This window comes from Homalodisca vitripennis, unplaced genomic scaffold (assembly GCF_021130785.1).
Source record: "Homalodisca vitripennis isolate AUS2020 unplaced genomic scaffold, UT_GWSS_2.1 ScUCBcl_519;HRSCAF=2709, whole genome shotgun sequence".
Classification (NCBI taxonomy): domain Eukaryota; kingdom Metazoa; phylum Arthropoda; class Insecta; order Hemiptera; family Cicadellidae; genus Homalodisca; species Homalodisca vitripennis.
The window spans coordinates 71,890-89,446 of NW_025776642.1; the positions used below are offsets into that span (position 1 = coordinate 71,890).

Below are 17,557 nucleotides of genomic sequence, written 5' to 3' on the forward strand. Positions count from 1 at the left end.
CCGATCCTCAGAGACCGGCTCAGTGACCCGCCCGGCGGTTCCTGCCCCCTGTGGGAGCTTCCCTGGACACGAGGAGGCCGCCCAGACCGCGCCAGAGTCAACTGCTCAGCAAGCGGTGATGTTCAGCGACATCGCCAAAAAAGGCCTTATTAAAAGCCACTTTAGCCCATCGGCGGATTCCGGCACTGCGGCCCGCCTGACGGCTCCAGCTCCTTCAGGAGCCTTCCCTGGACTACAGGAGACAGTCCAGACCCCTCCAACGGCCACTGCCCTGACTTCCACGGACTATCCAGTTGAAGGTAAATATAGCCTTTCACAAGGCAACCACCCACCTGGGACAGGAGATCAGGGCCCAGGTGTAGTCCGGAATGACCCGGAGACCAGCCATGGTGCGGTCAGGAGGTGCCAGGGAAACCTGCGCCTCCCAATTAGCCTTGCAAAAGGCAACCACCCACCTGGGACAGGAGATCAGGGCCCAGGTGTAGTCCGGAATATCCCGGAGACCAGCCATGGTGCGGTCAAAAACGGCCAGGGTGCCCTGAGCCGGCCGGACGTCTGCTCCGCAAACTCCATGCGGAAGAGGCAGGCGACGACCAACTCAGCCCTACCCTCCAAGTGCCATAGAACTACGGGCGCTGAGATGGAGGTTGTGAGGGAGCCTCGCATCCCGCCCGTTATTCTTGACGTCCCGAAAGGGTGAGCCAGTCATGCCGTCACCTTGAGGCAGCTCCTGAGTGGCGACCTGGAGGCGGTATGTACCGCCAGAACACTGCGTCTAAAGACATTGACGGTGGCCCACTTCCGCTCTCTCTAGCGGTATCTCCATGGCGAGGGGATACTGTTCCATACCTTCTCGCTCGCCATGACTTCTCCAGCTCTCCTCTCCAGCACTGCCCTACTCCTTCCTCCTACCAGCACCAAACAATCATCTGCATAGGCCAAGGCCTCTGCACCTGGTCCTATGTTCAATCCGAGGATGCCCTCAAACAGAACATTCCACAACAGGGGCCCCAGAACAGAACCCTGGGGACACCCCATTGTCACCAGCTTCCCTCTCTTTGCTCCGCCGATGTCCATCTCCACACTCCTTTCCCTAAAATAGTCTCGAACCACCTTCCACAGATTCCTCGGGCATCTCCAACTCCTCAAAACCTCCATAATCTCTGGCCACCATGCTCCATCGAAGGCTCCAGCGATGTCCATAAAAATGCCCATGACATATCGTTCCTCCATGTTGTTCGTCACCTCCTCCATTCTCTACAGCGCATCCACCGTGCCTCGTCCTTCCGTAAAACCATATTGTCTCTCCCCTATCCTTCCTCCTTCTCTCAGGAATTCTCCAAGCCGCCTCACGATCAATCTCTCCATGAGCTTTCTCATAGCCGGCAGAAGAGTGACCGGTCGGTAGCTCTTCACCTTTCTGGGATCTTTATCCTCACTCTTGAGGAACACCTTAATTCGGCCCCTCTTCCATCTCCTTGGGAACCTCCCATCTCTTAGGATTTGGTTGGCGCCCCTCAGAATCTCACTTCCAATGATCCTCTTTGCCTCCTTGATGAGTTCGCCATTGAGGCCATCAATCCCCGGCGCCTTCCTCACCTTGATCTTCTCAATGGCACATTGTACTTCTTCGAGGGTAAAGTCCGCCACACTCTCTCCTTCGCTGGGATCTTCCATCCTTGCCCGTTTCTCATGATGTCGTTCGTCGTCGCCCTCCATGATGTCATCTGGTACCAAAATCCTCAGAAACTCGTCCAAAGTCTCCTCGACCACCGTAGTGATCCGGCCATCCTCCTTCATCACTCCTCCAATCTCCGCATCCTTCTTCGCCTTTCCCGAGATCAACTTGTAGGCGTATCCCCAAGGATCCTCCTCACCTTCCGCCATCTTCCTTTCCCAGTGATCTCTCTTGGCCTTCTTTATTGCTTGGACGTATCTCCTTCTTTCTTCTACGTATTGCTCTCTTCTTTCTTCAGTTCTTCTTTTTCGCCATCTCTGTAGGGTCGCACGCAGCCTCACCTTCTTCTCCTCCAACACGACGCTCCACCACGGACATCTCACATCGCGTCTTGTGAGATAAGGGATTGCCTCATCCGCAGCTCTCCCCAAGCTCTCCTCTATCCGTCGGAAGATTTCCTCTCCTTCCTCTCCTTCTCTCCTACTCTCTTCCCATCCGGCCTTCTCCTCTTCCATCACCTGCCTAAACCTGTTCCAATTTGCCTTCCGCAGGTTCCAACGCTTGGGAATCTCAAACTCTCTTCCTAATCCTTCCCATCCGGCTCTCACCTCGCTCACCACCATCCGATGATCGCTGATCAGCTCTGGTAGGACCTGCCATCCGGTGAAGATTCTTCTGATGTCCACTGTCGCCATCGTGATGGACTCTCTCCCCCTACTATCTTCAAACGTCGACCATTCACTCGCCTCATTCATGACTTCCAAACCTTCTGTCACCACGAACTCTTCCACACGCTCTCCCCTTTCATTCAAATCCCTGGCAAACCACACCTCTGACTTGGCGTTGAAGTCTCCAGCAATGAAGACCCTCCTACCTCTTTTTTTCCGTAAAACTCTCCGCAGCTTCTCCAGGCTCGTCCGGATATCTTCCTGACCCTTGCAGTACACGCTCACAACTGTCACCTCCCATTCACACATCCTCACATCCACAACCATACAACAATCGTCCGACTCTTCATCCCTACCAAATGGTTCCACTCTGTCATCCAGGACTGCTACAGCGGCCCATACCTGCTCCTCGCCCAGCTTCCTATCCCGCAGGATTCTTGCTCCCGGCACCGACGTTCTCCCTCCTTTTGAATACGGCTCCTGCAAACACACAATCACACACTCATTCTCTCTCGCACTCTTGACCAACTCACTCGTTGCAATCGCTCCTCTTCCACAGTTCACTTGGCCGATCCTAATCCTCATATTGAATGGACTCAAGGTATCTTCTTTCCGCTCTTCTGTAGACGGGGCACTCCTTCCATCTGACATCATGATTGGCCTCCATTCTTCCATCTCTATGGCAGTTCACACATTTCCATGTGGCGTCCTCACTCTTCTTGCATTCTCGGATGTCGTGTTCCTCCGAGCACCTCGGACACGCCTTCCTACCATTGCAGAATTTGGCCACATGGCCAAATCTCTGACACTTGTAGCATCTTGAGAGGTCAATGTAGTCTTTCACCCTGCTGGATGTCCATCCTACATATACTCGCTCTCTCTTCCGCTCTCTCATGTCTCCTGCACTTGTGGCAGGAGACATGAACGCCAAGCACCAGGACTGGGGATGCCGAGTCACCAACGCCGTCGGAAGTGGCCTCAAACGTTTCCTGGAGGGCCGCCAACACATAGAACTACTGGCTCCGGAGGATCCCACCCACTACCACTACGACACTCAACACCAACCTAACATCCTTGACGTTGGTCTAGCTGGATCACTTCACGTACACTTCGAGGTTTTTGCCGTGTCTGACCTCTCGTCGGACTATGTGCCGGTGATATTCAACCTGCCAGACGACGGAGCGCCGGTCTACCCCCCGGCACTTCCCAACAAAGTCAACTGGCAGAAGTACGGCAACTACCTCGCTGACAGACCTCGGCCTCCACCAACTCCTGCCGAATCACCAGACCAGCTAGAGCAACAAGTACTAGATCTGACCACTACTCTCCAGGAAGCAGTGACCATCTCCTCGTCCCCTCTCTCACGGAAGGAACTTCATCCACCACTCCCTGAGCACCTGAGAGAGGAGATAAGACTTCGCCGTAGGCTGCGTCGGGAGTACCAGCGGACACGATGTCCTTACGCCAAGCGAGACTTCAACGGCCAGGCCAGGAGGTGCTTTCGTCTCCTGGCAGAACACCGAGCGGCCGCGTGGGACGACTTCGTGGAGCTCCAAGCTGACGGTGGTGTCGGCAGCATCTGGAAGGTCTCCAAGGCTCTCCGAGGGGAGAAGAAGACAATAAGACCACTCCACGGTCAACGAGGCATCGTCTACTCCCCCGGCGACAAAGCCGAGGCCTTCGACGACACCATGGAAGATCAGTTCCCCCCGCACCCAGATGTCTACGACCTGGACACCTGCGAGATGGTTGAAAACTTCCTGGACGACTACTCACCAGATGAAGACGACCCACTGTCCCCCGTGACAACACTCGAGGTACGAGAGCATCTTCGTCACCTCCGCCCGAAGAAGGCTCCTGGCCCGGACTCCTTGGGAACTCCTGCACTCCAGAAACTGCCGGCTTGGGTGGTCGTCACGATCACCTGCATCCTAAACTCCTGACTACGACTGGCGCACTTCCCGACCACCTGGAAGGGTGCAAAGGTGATTATGATACTCAAGCCTGGCAAGGATCCGCTCTTCCCAGAGAACCAAAGGTCGATTTCACTGCTGCCTGTGCTCTCCAAGATCCTCGAGCGGATCATTCTGGCGAGGTTTTCCTGAGGACTTCTTCACCTCTATCAGGACCGAACAATATGGATTTAGGAGAGGACACTCCACCACTCTTCAACTCCGCAGAGTGCTCAACCTCCTCACCAGCACGGCGGTGAAGAAGCACCACTCCACTTCGGTCCTGATAGATGTCAGCAAGGCCTTCGACAGAGTGTGGCACGGGGGGCTACTCTATAAACTGACTGACTCCCCACGGCCCGATCCTGTACCTGTGGTACACAAACGACTTTCCTGTAGCTCCGAGAGTTCAGCTGTCGCTCTACGCTGATGACGCCCTCCTCACGGCCACCTCCGTCAACCTGAGGATGGCCGGTGTCTACATGCAGCGGCAGCTGAATCTACTGGAGCCCTGGCTGCGGAGAAGGAGGATAAAGGTCAACGCTGACAAGTGTGAGGCCATCAACTTCACGAGAAGTCCGAGGCAAGCGGACAGCCGACATCTGTCTCTCAACGGTGACAACATCCCTTGGAGGACAACTGTCAAGTACCTGGGGGTACTCCTGGATAGACGACTTTCACTGACTCCCCACGACAAGAGTGACAAGAGTGTGCAGCCTAGCGAGGAAGGGCTTTGCCAGTATCGGCCCCCTGCTCTACTCTAAGAAGCTTCCCATCAAGACAAAGGTCCTGCTCTACACGGCCCTGATGCGACCGGTGATCACCTACGCGGCTCCTGTATGGTACCATCTCACCTGCAAGACTGCCAGAAGACAGCTGCTCGCAGTCCAGAGCATCTGTCTTCGGAGAGCCACTGAGTCGCCCTGGTTCATCAGGAACTCCGTGGTCAGAGCATCGTCCAACATCCCTACGATTAGGACCTTTGTGGATGGCCTGACTTCGTCCTTCGAAGAAGCTGCAGAGTCCTCGCCCTGGGAGCACATCAGACTACTACAGGCCCAGGAAGTCCCCCGTCTATGTCCTCCAATGGATGACTATTCTTTACTACTGACTACACTACTACTCTACTGAAATGACAGGTAGCACTAGCTACTAGGTCTCCGACCCGCACCGACATAAGGCAAGTGCCTAATCGGCAGACGCCTTACCAGAAGTGGGGGATCCACCCCCCACAGTCACAATCTGCCTGCCTGCCTGCCGTCATCCCGTCGTCATCGCCATCGCCACGAAAACACATCATTCGTTTGTTAGTTGCCAGGAGAAGCCACGCTTGTTGTTTTCCTGGCAATTTAGCAATCTTGTTTCTCTTTGTGCTATAGAGTGACTGTTATTTTCAAATATGTGTGTATTTTTAAGTGTTTATGTGACTGTTTAGACTATATTATTTGTGACTTTTTATATTTTTAAGATATTAGACTTTAATAATTTAATTAAGAACTTTGGCTATTGTTAACGGCAAAATTATGGCGAGAATCAGCCTGCCACCCTCCCCCCCCTCGCCATCACCGCTCCGGCCGCCTAAGCGCATGAGGCCAACAATTTGCAATTCCCCCGCGGCTTCTAGGCCTGAGAGCAGCATGTCTAACGCCTCTTTGGCTTCAGACATGGAAATTCCACCCGTACACTTTCCCCACATTCCCCCTATTTATATTGATTTCACCCCAAGTTGGTACACACACGCGGCTGCCATTCACTAACTTGTGAAAGGTGACTTAAACGCCCGTAGTACAAAAGGCGAAATAATTGTTAAAACAAAAACCATCGATAATTTCCGTGCCATTCAGAAATATCTCCTAGAAAATAAAGTGAACTTTTTTACGCGGTCCCTACCTGGTACTCGCCCCCTGAAAGTGACAATATCAGGCCTACCGCCATTTACTACACTGGAGCTCATCGCCGATGCTCTGGTTGAGAGGAACTTTGCCGTGGGCGATGTGTTTAAACTAAAAACCAGCAGAGGTGGAACTAGGCTGTGAATAGTCACACTCCAGCCAGACAGTGACCGGGACATTGAAACATCAAATACCCCCGCGGACATATACAAACTTTCATCACTGCTTTACGTGAGTTGAAGTAAAGCCGTACAGAAAACCACCCGGGCCGATGCAGTGTCACCGCTGCCAGCATTTCGGCCACGGCAGTGACACCTGCGGTAGGGAGCAACGCTGCATGCGATGCGGCGGGCCACACAATGCGACAATGTGCTAAAAGACCGGCTGGCGAAAAGGGGACTTGTTGCAATTGTGGCAAGTCCCACAACGCAAATTACAAGGGTTGTGAGGCATTAAAACGCCTAAAAGCCCAAAATAGCCCGAGAAAGTATCAAAATATACAGCGTATATTTCTAAAGGCCACTCGAGCGCGCGCCTCTCATTGGTGCAGCGCGGCAGCCAACCAGTGCCACGCTCACCCACCCCCGCGCGAGCCGAGGGAGGTGACTGCTGCCGAGCCGCCCAGTCACTGCAACGCCTACATGCTCACCTACCTGCCCACCAGCCGAGGAAGAGTTCACCGGAGTCCACCCAAGCGGCCTAGAGTCGACCATCCCGACACATAAAAAACTGCCCTTCCATAATGGAGTTTTATTGATTTAAGAAACCAATAGAATTGAGCGAGGGCGGGGCCTGCGTTTTCTACGTTTCAGTTATACCTGAGTATCAGGAGGGCAGAGAAAGATAGAGGTTCTGTTAGCAGAACTTTGGAGATCACATTTTGGCGATCAACATTGTCCCTATATCTGCCATACCGAACTCTTGCGTTTGTAAATGAGACTAGTATCAGGAGTGCAGGAAACTGTATTAGCAATGTCTCTTGTTATACTTACCGGGATTGCACTGGTTGAAGACTTTAGACTTCTAGCCACGTAACAGGATGCGTAAAAATTAAATTCCCTTCGTTGTTTATTTTATAGCCATTAGCCTATTTTAATGAACCGTAGGTAATAATATTTTTAACGATTATTGATATAAATATGGTAATATTTCAACTGCCATTTAAGAAAAATAAAGTACGGAAAGTAATACAGAATTATTGGGCCTCTTCTTTTGTGGATGCAAAGCTATCTCAGTGGCAGAACCCTTCAAGTCAAATTTGCGTCATCACTCTCCAAGAATGTTGTGAGCGTAACATCGGGTGTGCCTCAAGGGTCCCTCCTCGGTCCTTTTCTATTTGGCCTGTTCATAAACGATATCGGGGAGTCACTAGCCGGTAACTTTCTTCTATTTGCCGATGATGTTAAAATCTACAAGGAGGTGATTTCAATCCATCAACAACATGAGCTCCAGGAGGATCTGCTTAGGATGGAACAGTGGTGTGATAGGAATGCTATGCAACTGAATGCTCATAAATGTCAAGTAATGTCATTTGGAAGATCAAAAACTTTGCTGCACTTTGACTTCTCTTTGTATGGCTTGTTACTGGATAGAGTGACGGTTATAAAGGACTTGGGGTTGTACATGACACCATCCTGCAACATTGAAGACCCTCTACGTGACTCTTGTTCGTCCCATTGTTGAATATGGTTCTACTGTCTGGGCCCCCCACCAGATTGGACATTGCGACCATCTAAATAAAGTTCAGAGACGTTTTCTGCGATTGGTAGGAGTTAGAAGTGGCATCCGTTATCCTGATGTTGATATACAGGTTATTGCAAGCCGGCATCAGATCCTTTCGCTTTCATCTAGAAGAGTGGCTCCTTATATTTCAATATATATACCTTATATTTCTATTCAAGATTGTCAATGGTTTGGTTGATTGCCCTGAGCTCCTGCGTCACATAGACCTCCATGTACCTGCCGCAACCCGCCTTCTGCAGCCTTTCTCCAGGCACTCACACCGGACTGTCTACGCCTACCAGAGTGTAATTCCACGTCTGCTGCGTTTGGGAAATGCTGCCCACCAGTTGGAATTCTTTGGCGTATCCATGCTGGTGTTTCGGAGGGGGGGTCTTCTCTTGGGTGTCTGAGCATGGTGAACATTGAAAGCAAGAGTCTACCTTTGGTTGCTCATCCCTGCTAGTATTTTGTTATATTGTTTATTTTTGTTCTATATTGTTTTGTCATTTCATTGTTAAATCTTCATAGTTTATACCGTCAGCACACACCTATAGCATGTAATTATAGCACTTATAGTATTAGTATTAGCATGTGGTTGTTTTGTTGATTTTTGTCTTGTTGTATATTGCTTGACCCATGCACTACAGTTAGCACACGCTTAGCATGAAGCATGTAGTTATTATCTTGTTACCTTGTTTTCAATTTGTCTTTGATGCACAAGTTGCATATACTTAGCATGTACATTATTATGTAATCATCTTGTTGACCATTGTTATCTCTTTTTGTATCTTGTCTTTGATGTTCTACTTTATTAACTTTAAATGTATACCATATTCAATTGTTCTGTAGCCATGGCTAGTCCAGCAGTACTAATATCGCATGTAAGTGGCTATGCATGAAAAGTGTATTATCAATATTTCGAACACTAGGTTGTAAACATGTTTGTAAAATGGCGATTGCCGTATGTATTAATAAATAAATAAATAAATAAATGAAATTAAAACTTTATACTTGTTTTCACTACGTACTGGTAACATTAAATTGTACCTCGGTTATAATAGCATCCTATGACCTGTAACAAATAAATGACAAAGGTTTATAATTATATTGTCTTTTATACATAATAAGATACATAAACAATAATTATAAAAAAGGTGTTTTAAAGTAGGCATACATATAACATCAGTGGAGAATATTTTATTTTCAAAACGCACAAACAGATCAGCCATGCACAAGGGATAGGTCGTATCTTCCGTTGTCCAATATACATCGGTATTATTTTAACATACGTGACGGTTTAGCAACTATTGCAAAAATACTTATAGTGTACTCTGTATTAATATAGTTGTTATCATACGTGCATGCATTTTATCCTTTGTTTCACGTTTAATTTTATTTTTTGAAGAAGTACGCTCTAAGAAAAAAACGTCATCTTTTAGAGCAACAGTCACGTAAAAATATGCATAGGATTAAAATTTAACTATTAGTTACTAGAAAGGCCAAATATCATTTGCAGTTATCGGTAGATAAATAAAACTATAAATGTAAATTTTTAAATGGATGTACCTCAACAATGGGGAGTTCCCTTCATGTTATGTACAGCATTTTTAGTGTCCTTAAAGGGAAAAATGTATAAACGAAACATTCTTTCCTAGACTATATTCCTATATATAACAAGACAAAGAGCTTTTTAGTCCTATGTGTGTATGTATTTATTTTCTTTTTTGGGACAAGCCAAATTCTAAAAGTAACTCTAGAGATATCTTAGACCGGACGTAGATAATAATTGCCGAAGGTAAAACGTTTTTGACTAGAGTAGGATTCCGAAACCGTTAGTCTATATGTGTATTATTTTCTTGATCGAGGAATTGATACAGGTAAACTCTACTGTGGTGTCAGATATTCAATTGATTATAACCTAAAATTAATGCTCCTCTCTCGCGAACAACTATAAAGCAGTAAAAATTTTATTTAAGCTGTGAATCACTCAAACATGGTCACTTAAATACAAAGTGACGGATATTTACCAACTTCTACTTGAAAACTTTTAGGGCACTATCAAGTAGGCCTACTGTCATATATGTTTTTACAAAGAAGGCGTCCTTCTTCGGTTTTGAAAAGTACGTGCGAAGTCGCATGTAACTGGTAGTATATATAATTTTATGCTTTATTACCACTATACTTTAATAAAGCATAAGTAACTGATATTACACAAATATCAGTTGAATTCATCATTGACCCCTTTATTTCTATGATACGTCAAGGAGTCGTAGTAAATTCGTGTTGGAACTCTTCTTTCATGAAATAACATGCAGATTTCAAAAATTATAAAAATAATAACCTAACTATCAATGATTGGCATACATCAGTTTTGCAGACTAAGATCCGCTATGTGAGTCATCAGCACAGTGATGACAGGTAGGCCGGGCTGCACGTGTGAGGGTGTGCAAGGATCGTCTTTTCAAGTGCCGAAGTTTGTTTTGTTATCTCTGGGGCTTTTAAGGCAGCGGAAACACCAATGGACCTAGTAAATGAATTGTATCCAATTCAGATCGGAACAGCCATGAAAAGATCACTCGCCGGCCGCGTTAAAATTGTATAAGCAAAAATAAGCTTCGAAAGCCAATTATACGTGTAAGTAATTTGCTAATAGCCTTATAAAGTTTTAGCTTTGTACATCAATGCGATAGATGGTCTAGTTTTACTAATTAGTAAGCTAAACAGTTAGTAAATTATATGCTAGGCGTATTGTACATGGACAGTTCAATAAATTTGTTAATAATTGTTAACTTAAAGAATGTTTAAAAATATTAAAAATTTTTATTTTTTTGTTTCAGGAAAGAACAATTCGTAGACAAAAGATATTACCAGAACAGTTTAACAATGTTATTTTTAACGAGTAGGTTTTACGTATAGCCATTAAAAAACTTTATGTTAGGAAAAATAAAAATAATATAATATAACATATTTATTCATGCAGGGAACTCCCTTTCATTTTTCCTGACTGTTCCAACGTACGTCAAGCCATGTAACTTGAGCTGATCAACAAGTTCCACAGACGAAAACCAATTATCACCGGTTATATTTCTGTTGAAGTTGAACATTGGTTTTGTTAGTGATAAGACAGTAATTGTTGGTACTAATAGCTTATTTAGATTTGGGGTGTTTAGAGGGCCACAGTACACAAAACCATTATAAAAATAATGGGTTCTTAAATCTGCAAGTGCCATTATTTTTATGCCATATTTTGCTGGCTTGTTCTTTATATAGACGCGATGGCTGAATCTAACCCTGAAACTTACAAGCATCTCATCTACTGTCATATTCTGGCTGCAAGTGTAGTTTTCTTGCGAGTTCAAATATTGCAGCAACGAGGTCGGTTTCCTTTCGTTGTTCTCGTGTAGATTTATCATCAAATCTTATACACTCCAACAAGAATAGGAATCGATTTTTGCTCATTTTAGCTCTAAAAATATCCCTGCCTGTGCCGTCATTTGCAAACAATGAACGTACATCTTCGTGATTTGACTTATATACTCCTGATAGATAAAATAAGCCAAGGAATGCAGTAATTTCTTCATAGCCTACGTGTTGTGTGTATTGGCAGTTCAAATTAGCCTCACGATAGTTGGATGCTTTTTCAGTGATTTTTTTCATTGGTAAAATTTACTATTTGATTTATCATATTATTAATCAATAGGCGCCATGCCTCATAAGGTGTCGTAGGTTTGTTTTGTAAGGCTGGTCCACAAAGGCCTGGAAGTTTTGTCACTATATTGTGAGCTAGTGTTCTGCTGGTTGGTGGAGGATCTTTCTGTCACAATGTTTTTTTATCACGACCTACAATTAAGTTGCTTCTAACTCGGGATAATGAGGTTGTGTTGTCTGGTTCTTCCGTGTCTGTAGGTTCCCAGTCAGGTTCCATATCCGTAACATCGGCACTATCATAATTGATAATAGACGATTCATCTTCATCTAAAACACTTTCAATTACAGGATCTTCTGCATCTGAGCCCTCAGTTGGCAAGTCACTTATTATTGATGTATTCAATAAATCGTTAAGAATGTCCTCTTGACCATAAAAGTTATTACCATCCATCATGGAAAATCAGTTCTATCTATTTATGTCAGTCACAAAATTAGACCTAAAAAAACCAAAACACAAAATTAGCACTTCAAAAAAAACACCAACACTTATACCATGGAGAGGTCTTTTGGGACCCCAAGGCCTAATAACTTCTGAACTAAAATACAAGTTATGGTATTCATTTATGACTGTACGAACCCAAGTGAGAATAACTAGAACTAGGATGCGCTACCTCAGTGCTAAAGTTGTGAAAAATTAAATTAAAAAGTGTTGTGGTCTAAAAAAAAGTTTTGTTACATTTTGTATTACATTTGCATACCTCTTATACTCAGAACTTAAAACTAATTACTTTAACGTTATTGTACATATTTAACAAGATATTCTTTCTATTCTAAATTTTAACGTGATATCAATGGAATTTCGGATAGCCTATGCGAACGTTTTTTGTCCTAACCGTATCAGATAGGACAAGAAGGTACAGGACAATTTGAAGGCTCAGCATATACAAGCGCTTCAGACTTATAAGACAACAAATTTGTCCCGTAGCACTTAATAACGTTGGTGTTCAATCGATATTTCAATAGCACTTATCATACAAGAGTCTGAAGGTCTCTAATACTTCAGCCTCCAGAATCAATATTAAATGAGTAAAAATACCATTTACACATTGAAACCATAAATCATTACAAGATCATATTTTGTGAAGGGGTTTAATTCGAAAACATATTTAAATTTAATTTATTAAATATACGTAGAAAATTGAGTCTTCTACCAATATAAAATACATAATAAAACTCAATAAAACAGTGATGTTTTGAAGAAAACGTTACTTTGAACATGGGATAAGAAATTTACGGAAAAATAAGATTATTTCACGATAGACCGCGACAATTATCTAGTTATTCTTGTTGGATGTCCACCAGTCACGCGAATCCCGGAATAGTCACGGATTTAAATAAGACATTACGGATACCGCCAAAAGTAACGGGTCATGATTTTTGTTACAGATACTTTCTGATAAAACGATCGACAAGCGATATAAAAAGAATATGACGAGCCTCCACAATTGCTACAACTCTGATAATAGCAACTCCATCAGTTTTTGGTGTTTTATAACGTCTTGCATGTTGGCCCACGGTAGTTTTACCAGCTATGATTACAATTCTTTCTATCGGATGGCATGATATGTAGTGTTGGTTTGAATAATGTAACCAAGTTATTGCGTAGGTGAAGGAAAGCGTGTAGTTGTTCTATAATGGATCTCTTTACTGATCTATTATTTGCACAACTGAGATCAATGTCTTGGGTTGAACTGTCCATTAAATAAATTTGCATCTAACATTAGCAACAATGTACCTGCTCGGTGATATATTTGGTCCTGTACCTGCAACTTAAATAAAATTAATTGTTACTCTTCCAAATACAATAAAATGTAATAAACCTATCTATTGATGAGAAGTCTGATTTCTATATTATCTGTTGTTACCTAGAAAGTTGGCATGAAATTATACCGAACTACAATTATTGTCCCAAATACAGTCGTAAGGAAGAAGTAGTTACATTTTAAGATATTTTTTTAGAAATATATAGAATCTGTTCATGTGCCTGAAATAAATGAGTTTAATGACTCTGGTGGCGGATCAATGGTATTAATTTCGATTTCGAGATCCAATACCAACGCAATGATAGTCACTGTATACAACTGAAACATTGAATCTGGAAGCGGGTCGATTCAAACTGAATTGTTATCAGAGTGGCTCGCTACACAGTTCTGTGATTTTCGATTCATTTCAAGTTCATTTCCATTCTGACATTGCTGGACATTCCGAAGACGGACAATTTGCCGGATTTGAAGCATTTCTAATTCCTCAATGCAAATTAATCCTTCTGCGTCTTATTGGCTTCATAGTCTTGAAATGATATATAAAAAAACTCACATGGAATAAAGAAACCGAGGAGCGTGTTTGTCCATTGAGAAGCAACAATATATTATTGTTATTACAATCAACCAAATTACACAAAAATCTGATTTTTAATACTCGTGCTTTGCTATAGGCAGGCAGCCATGTTGCCTAATCAAGAAATGTAGTGGAGCTTATTCAATGTTTAAAACAGATAGTTATGTGAGTCAAACCAAACTAAGCTATATAAGGCCCATCGGAATTAGGATTATTATAAAACTCCTTATATGAGTGACATATTTTTGGTCTTATGTCTGTGAACGTTTTATGTGGGCAAAATAAACTCTAGTATTTATGTAGACTGGAACACATATTTGTTTCGTATTGACGCGTTTAACTTTAATATTAAACTAACAAGTTTCTTAACGGTCAGCTATCACCTGTTTGGCTAAGAAGAATTATTTTTAGTTTTATTGATACTTCCGGACAATTTTCTCTTCATAAGAATTTTATTCTTAAATATTTTGTATTGTTGATTTGGTTCGCGTGCTGTGTAGTGTTGCTCTCAGCATTTTCCGTCTTTTATTTTTGCCGGTGGTTTGACATAAAATTTCCTGCTGAATAACAGAGACACCATTGACATACATATTTAAACGCGTACCAGACACTCCTGCGATGGTTACTGGAAAATATTCTAATGTGATCCAAGAGGTGGGTGAAACAGCTTTTATTTTGCCTTCTAGAAAATATATTAAATTAATATTTCATTTTATTTAAAAGTAAACCGATGTGTCAGCCTAATTGTAGAACTTCATATGAAAATGATAATAACTGTCAAGAGGTCGGTGAAACAGCTTTTATTTTGCCTTCTAGAAAATATATTAAATTAATATTTCATTTTATTTAAAAGTAAACCGATGTGTCAGCCTAATTGTAGAACTTCATATGAAAATGATAATAACTGTCAAGTGTCATTTTACTTCAGATTTCGTTTCGTAAATATTTTAATTATTTTCATGAATTCTTCAATATTTTGGGCAATGTTTTTAGCTTCTCTTTTGTTGTAAACCATCCTCGGACTGCGACGAATATTAAAACAACATGATTAGCCAAATTGTGTTCTTCCGTTGTCGAGATTAACGCTTACCTAGACATTTAGTTATCCATTTTTATATAGCAGTACATATATACCTAGTAAAATCTAAAAAGCAACATAGAACTTGCTTCACAAAAAGGATGTATGTAATATATCGATATCTACACACTTCATCACAGTCGTGTAAATCTTGCAAGGCCAAATCCTGCTAAGGCCAGAGCAGGCCGACGCGACGTGCCGCTGGACAAAGGCCAATTGGAGGGGTTTATGGTCTTATTAGGTGTTCTTCTGTTGCTCCCGATCTACAAAAATTGGTCTTTCGCTTCATTTCCAGAATTTTTGAAACGTTATAATTATTAAAAATACAACCACTCCTTACTGTCTTAGTTAGTAGGGTTTTCCTATCAACCAATTCCTAAGTTCAAACCTACACTAAAGTACTCATTCCAAAATAAGAAGTAAGGCAGGCAGATTGTGACTGTGGGGGGTGGATCCCCCACTTCTGTTACGGCGTCTGCCGATAGGCACTTGCCTTATGTCGGTGCGGGTCAGAGCCCTAGTAGCTAGTGCTACCTGTCAGTTCAGTATAGTAGTATAGTAAGTAAAGTAAGTGTAGTAAAGTTTAGTCATCCGTTGGAGGACGTAGACGGGGGACCTCCTGGGCCTGTAGTAGTCGAATGTGCTCCCAGAGCGAGGACTCAGCTTCTTCAAAGGACGAAGTCAGGCCATCCACAAAGGTCCTGATCGTAGGGATGTTGGACGATGCTCTGACCACGGAGTTCCTGATGAACCAGGGCGACTCAGTGGCTCACCGAAGACAGACGCTCTGGACTGCGAGCAGCTGTCTTCTGGCAGTCTTGCAGGTGAGATGGTACCATGCAGGAGCCGCGTAGGTGATCACCGGTCGCACCAGGGCCGTGTAGAGCAGGACCTTTGTCTTGATGGAAAGCTTCTTGGAGTAGAGCAGAGGGCCTATACTGGCAAAGCCCTTCCTCGCTAGGCTGCACACTCTTGTCACGTGGGGAGTCAGTGAAAGTCGTCTATCCAGGAGTACCCCCAGGTACTTGACAGTTGTCCTCCAAGGGATGTTGTCACCGTTGAGGGACAGATGTCGGTTGTTCGCTTGCCTCGGACTTCTCGTGAAGTTGATGGCCTCACACTTGTCAGCGTTGACTTTTTATCCTCCATCTCCGCAGCCAGGGCTCCAGTAGATTCAGCTGCCGCTGCATGTAGACACCAGCCATCCTCAGGTTGATGGAGGTGGCCGTGAGGAGGGCGTCATCAGCATATATATATATATATATATATATATATATATATATATATATATATATACGTTGGTAATTTTTAAAATTGTTAATTGATATGAAACTTATTACATGGCACGTGAATTGTAAATATTACAGTATCTATAGTGAATTTACAATTGTTTAAAAATAAATAAGTAATAGAGTTACAAGTTTCGTTTAGATATTGAAGTTGGTGTACTTAATTAATATAGAAAGAAAAACTGTAAAGTAGCCACGATAGGTAATAAAATACGAATTAGACACAGTAGTTGTTTGAAAATATGTGAATATGATTGGAACTGTGATAATTCGATGAAACTAGTAAATACATAATAAAATAGAAATGTCAGTAGATGGTGCTTTACATAAATTAATCTAGTCGCAATTTATAAAGTGAACAAGTTTAGAAATGAGATTAAAATAAAATAATCCGAATCTGAGTGATCACTTGTGTGTGAGATAGTAATTGTCGTCTTATATAATAGGATGTTTATGTATTATAGATAAAGTGTGTTGTGGCAGCAGACGACGTGTATTACGAATTGAATATATTTTGTAGCCTTTAGAAAGGCCGTTTGTCGTAGCTACCGGCAGCGGCAGTGCACGCTTGTGTGACAGGCTCGTTCTCCGCGGATGCGGCGCGCCAGCTGGATGTCCTTGGGCATGATGGTGACTCGCTTGGCGTGGATGGCGCACAAGTTGGTGTCTTCGAAGAGTCCGACCAGGTATGCCTCGCTGGCCTCCTGCAGTGCCATGACGGCGGAGCTCTGGAAACGCAGGTCGGTCTTAAAGTCCTGGGCGATCTCGCGGACGAGACGCTGGAACGGCAACTTGCGGATCAGCAGTTCGGTGCTCTTCTGGTAACGCCTGATCTCACGCAGGGCGACGGTGCCGGGCCTGTAACGGTGAGGCTTCTTCACGCCTCCTGTGGCCGGCGCGCTCTTACGGGCGGCCTTTGTGGCCAACTGCTTCCTGGGCGCCTTGCCTCCGGTGGACTTACGAGCGGTCTGCTTGGTACGTGCCATATCGTCAGCTAGTCTAGCCAAAATGAGTGATTTCAAATTTCAAGTCCAATTTACTATATACGGGCCGGCACGAGCTGAGAACGACTGTGATTGGTCGCCGCGCTACCGGCCAATCACAGAGCGGCCAGAGTTGATAAAACTACCGACAACAGACGATTTTATCAGTGTATCGATCGTGTTGCCAGGGGAAGTCACGCCAGTCGCTTCTCTGGCAATATCGCCATTTTGTTTAGTTAGCGTGGGTACG

The 17,557-nt window shown here is 43.9% G+C and overlaps 1 protein-coding gene across 1 annotated transcript in view; it reads right to left on the minus strand.

Annotated features, from left to right (window-relative positions):
- LOC124370807 (histone H3-like) overlaps nt 1–17,322 on the minus strand; it is a 30,778-nt gene extending 13,456 nt beyond the window's left edge. The window contains exons 1-2 of the mRNA XM_046829103.1: nt 16,982–17,322; nt 5,414–5,425 (exon numbers count right to left, since the gene is read on the minus strand). Coding sequence (XP_046685059.1) covers nt 5,414–5,425; nt 16,982–17,310 — 341 coding nt within the window. The 5' untranslated portion in view covers nt 17,311–17,322. The remainder of the gene's footprint in view (nt 1–5,413; nt 5,426–16,981) is intronic.
- Nucleotides 17,323–17,557: the final 235 nt, after the last annotated feature.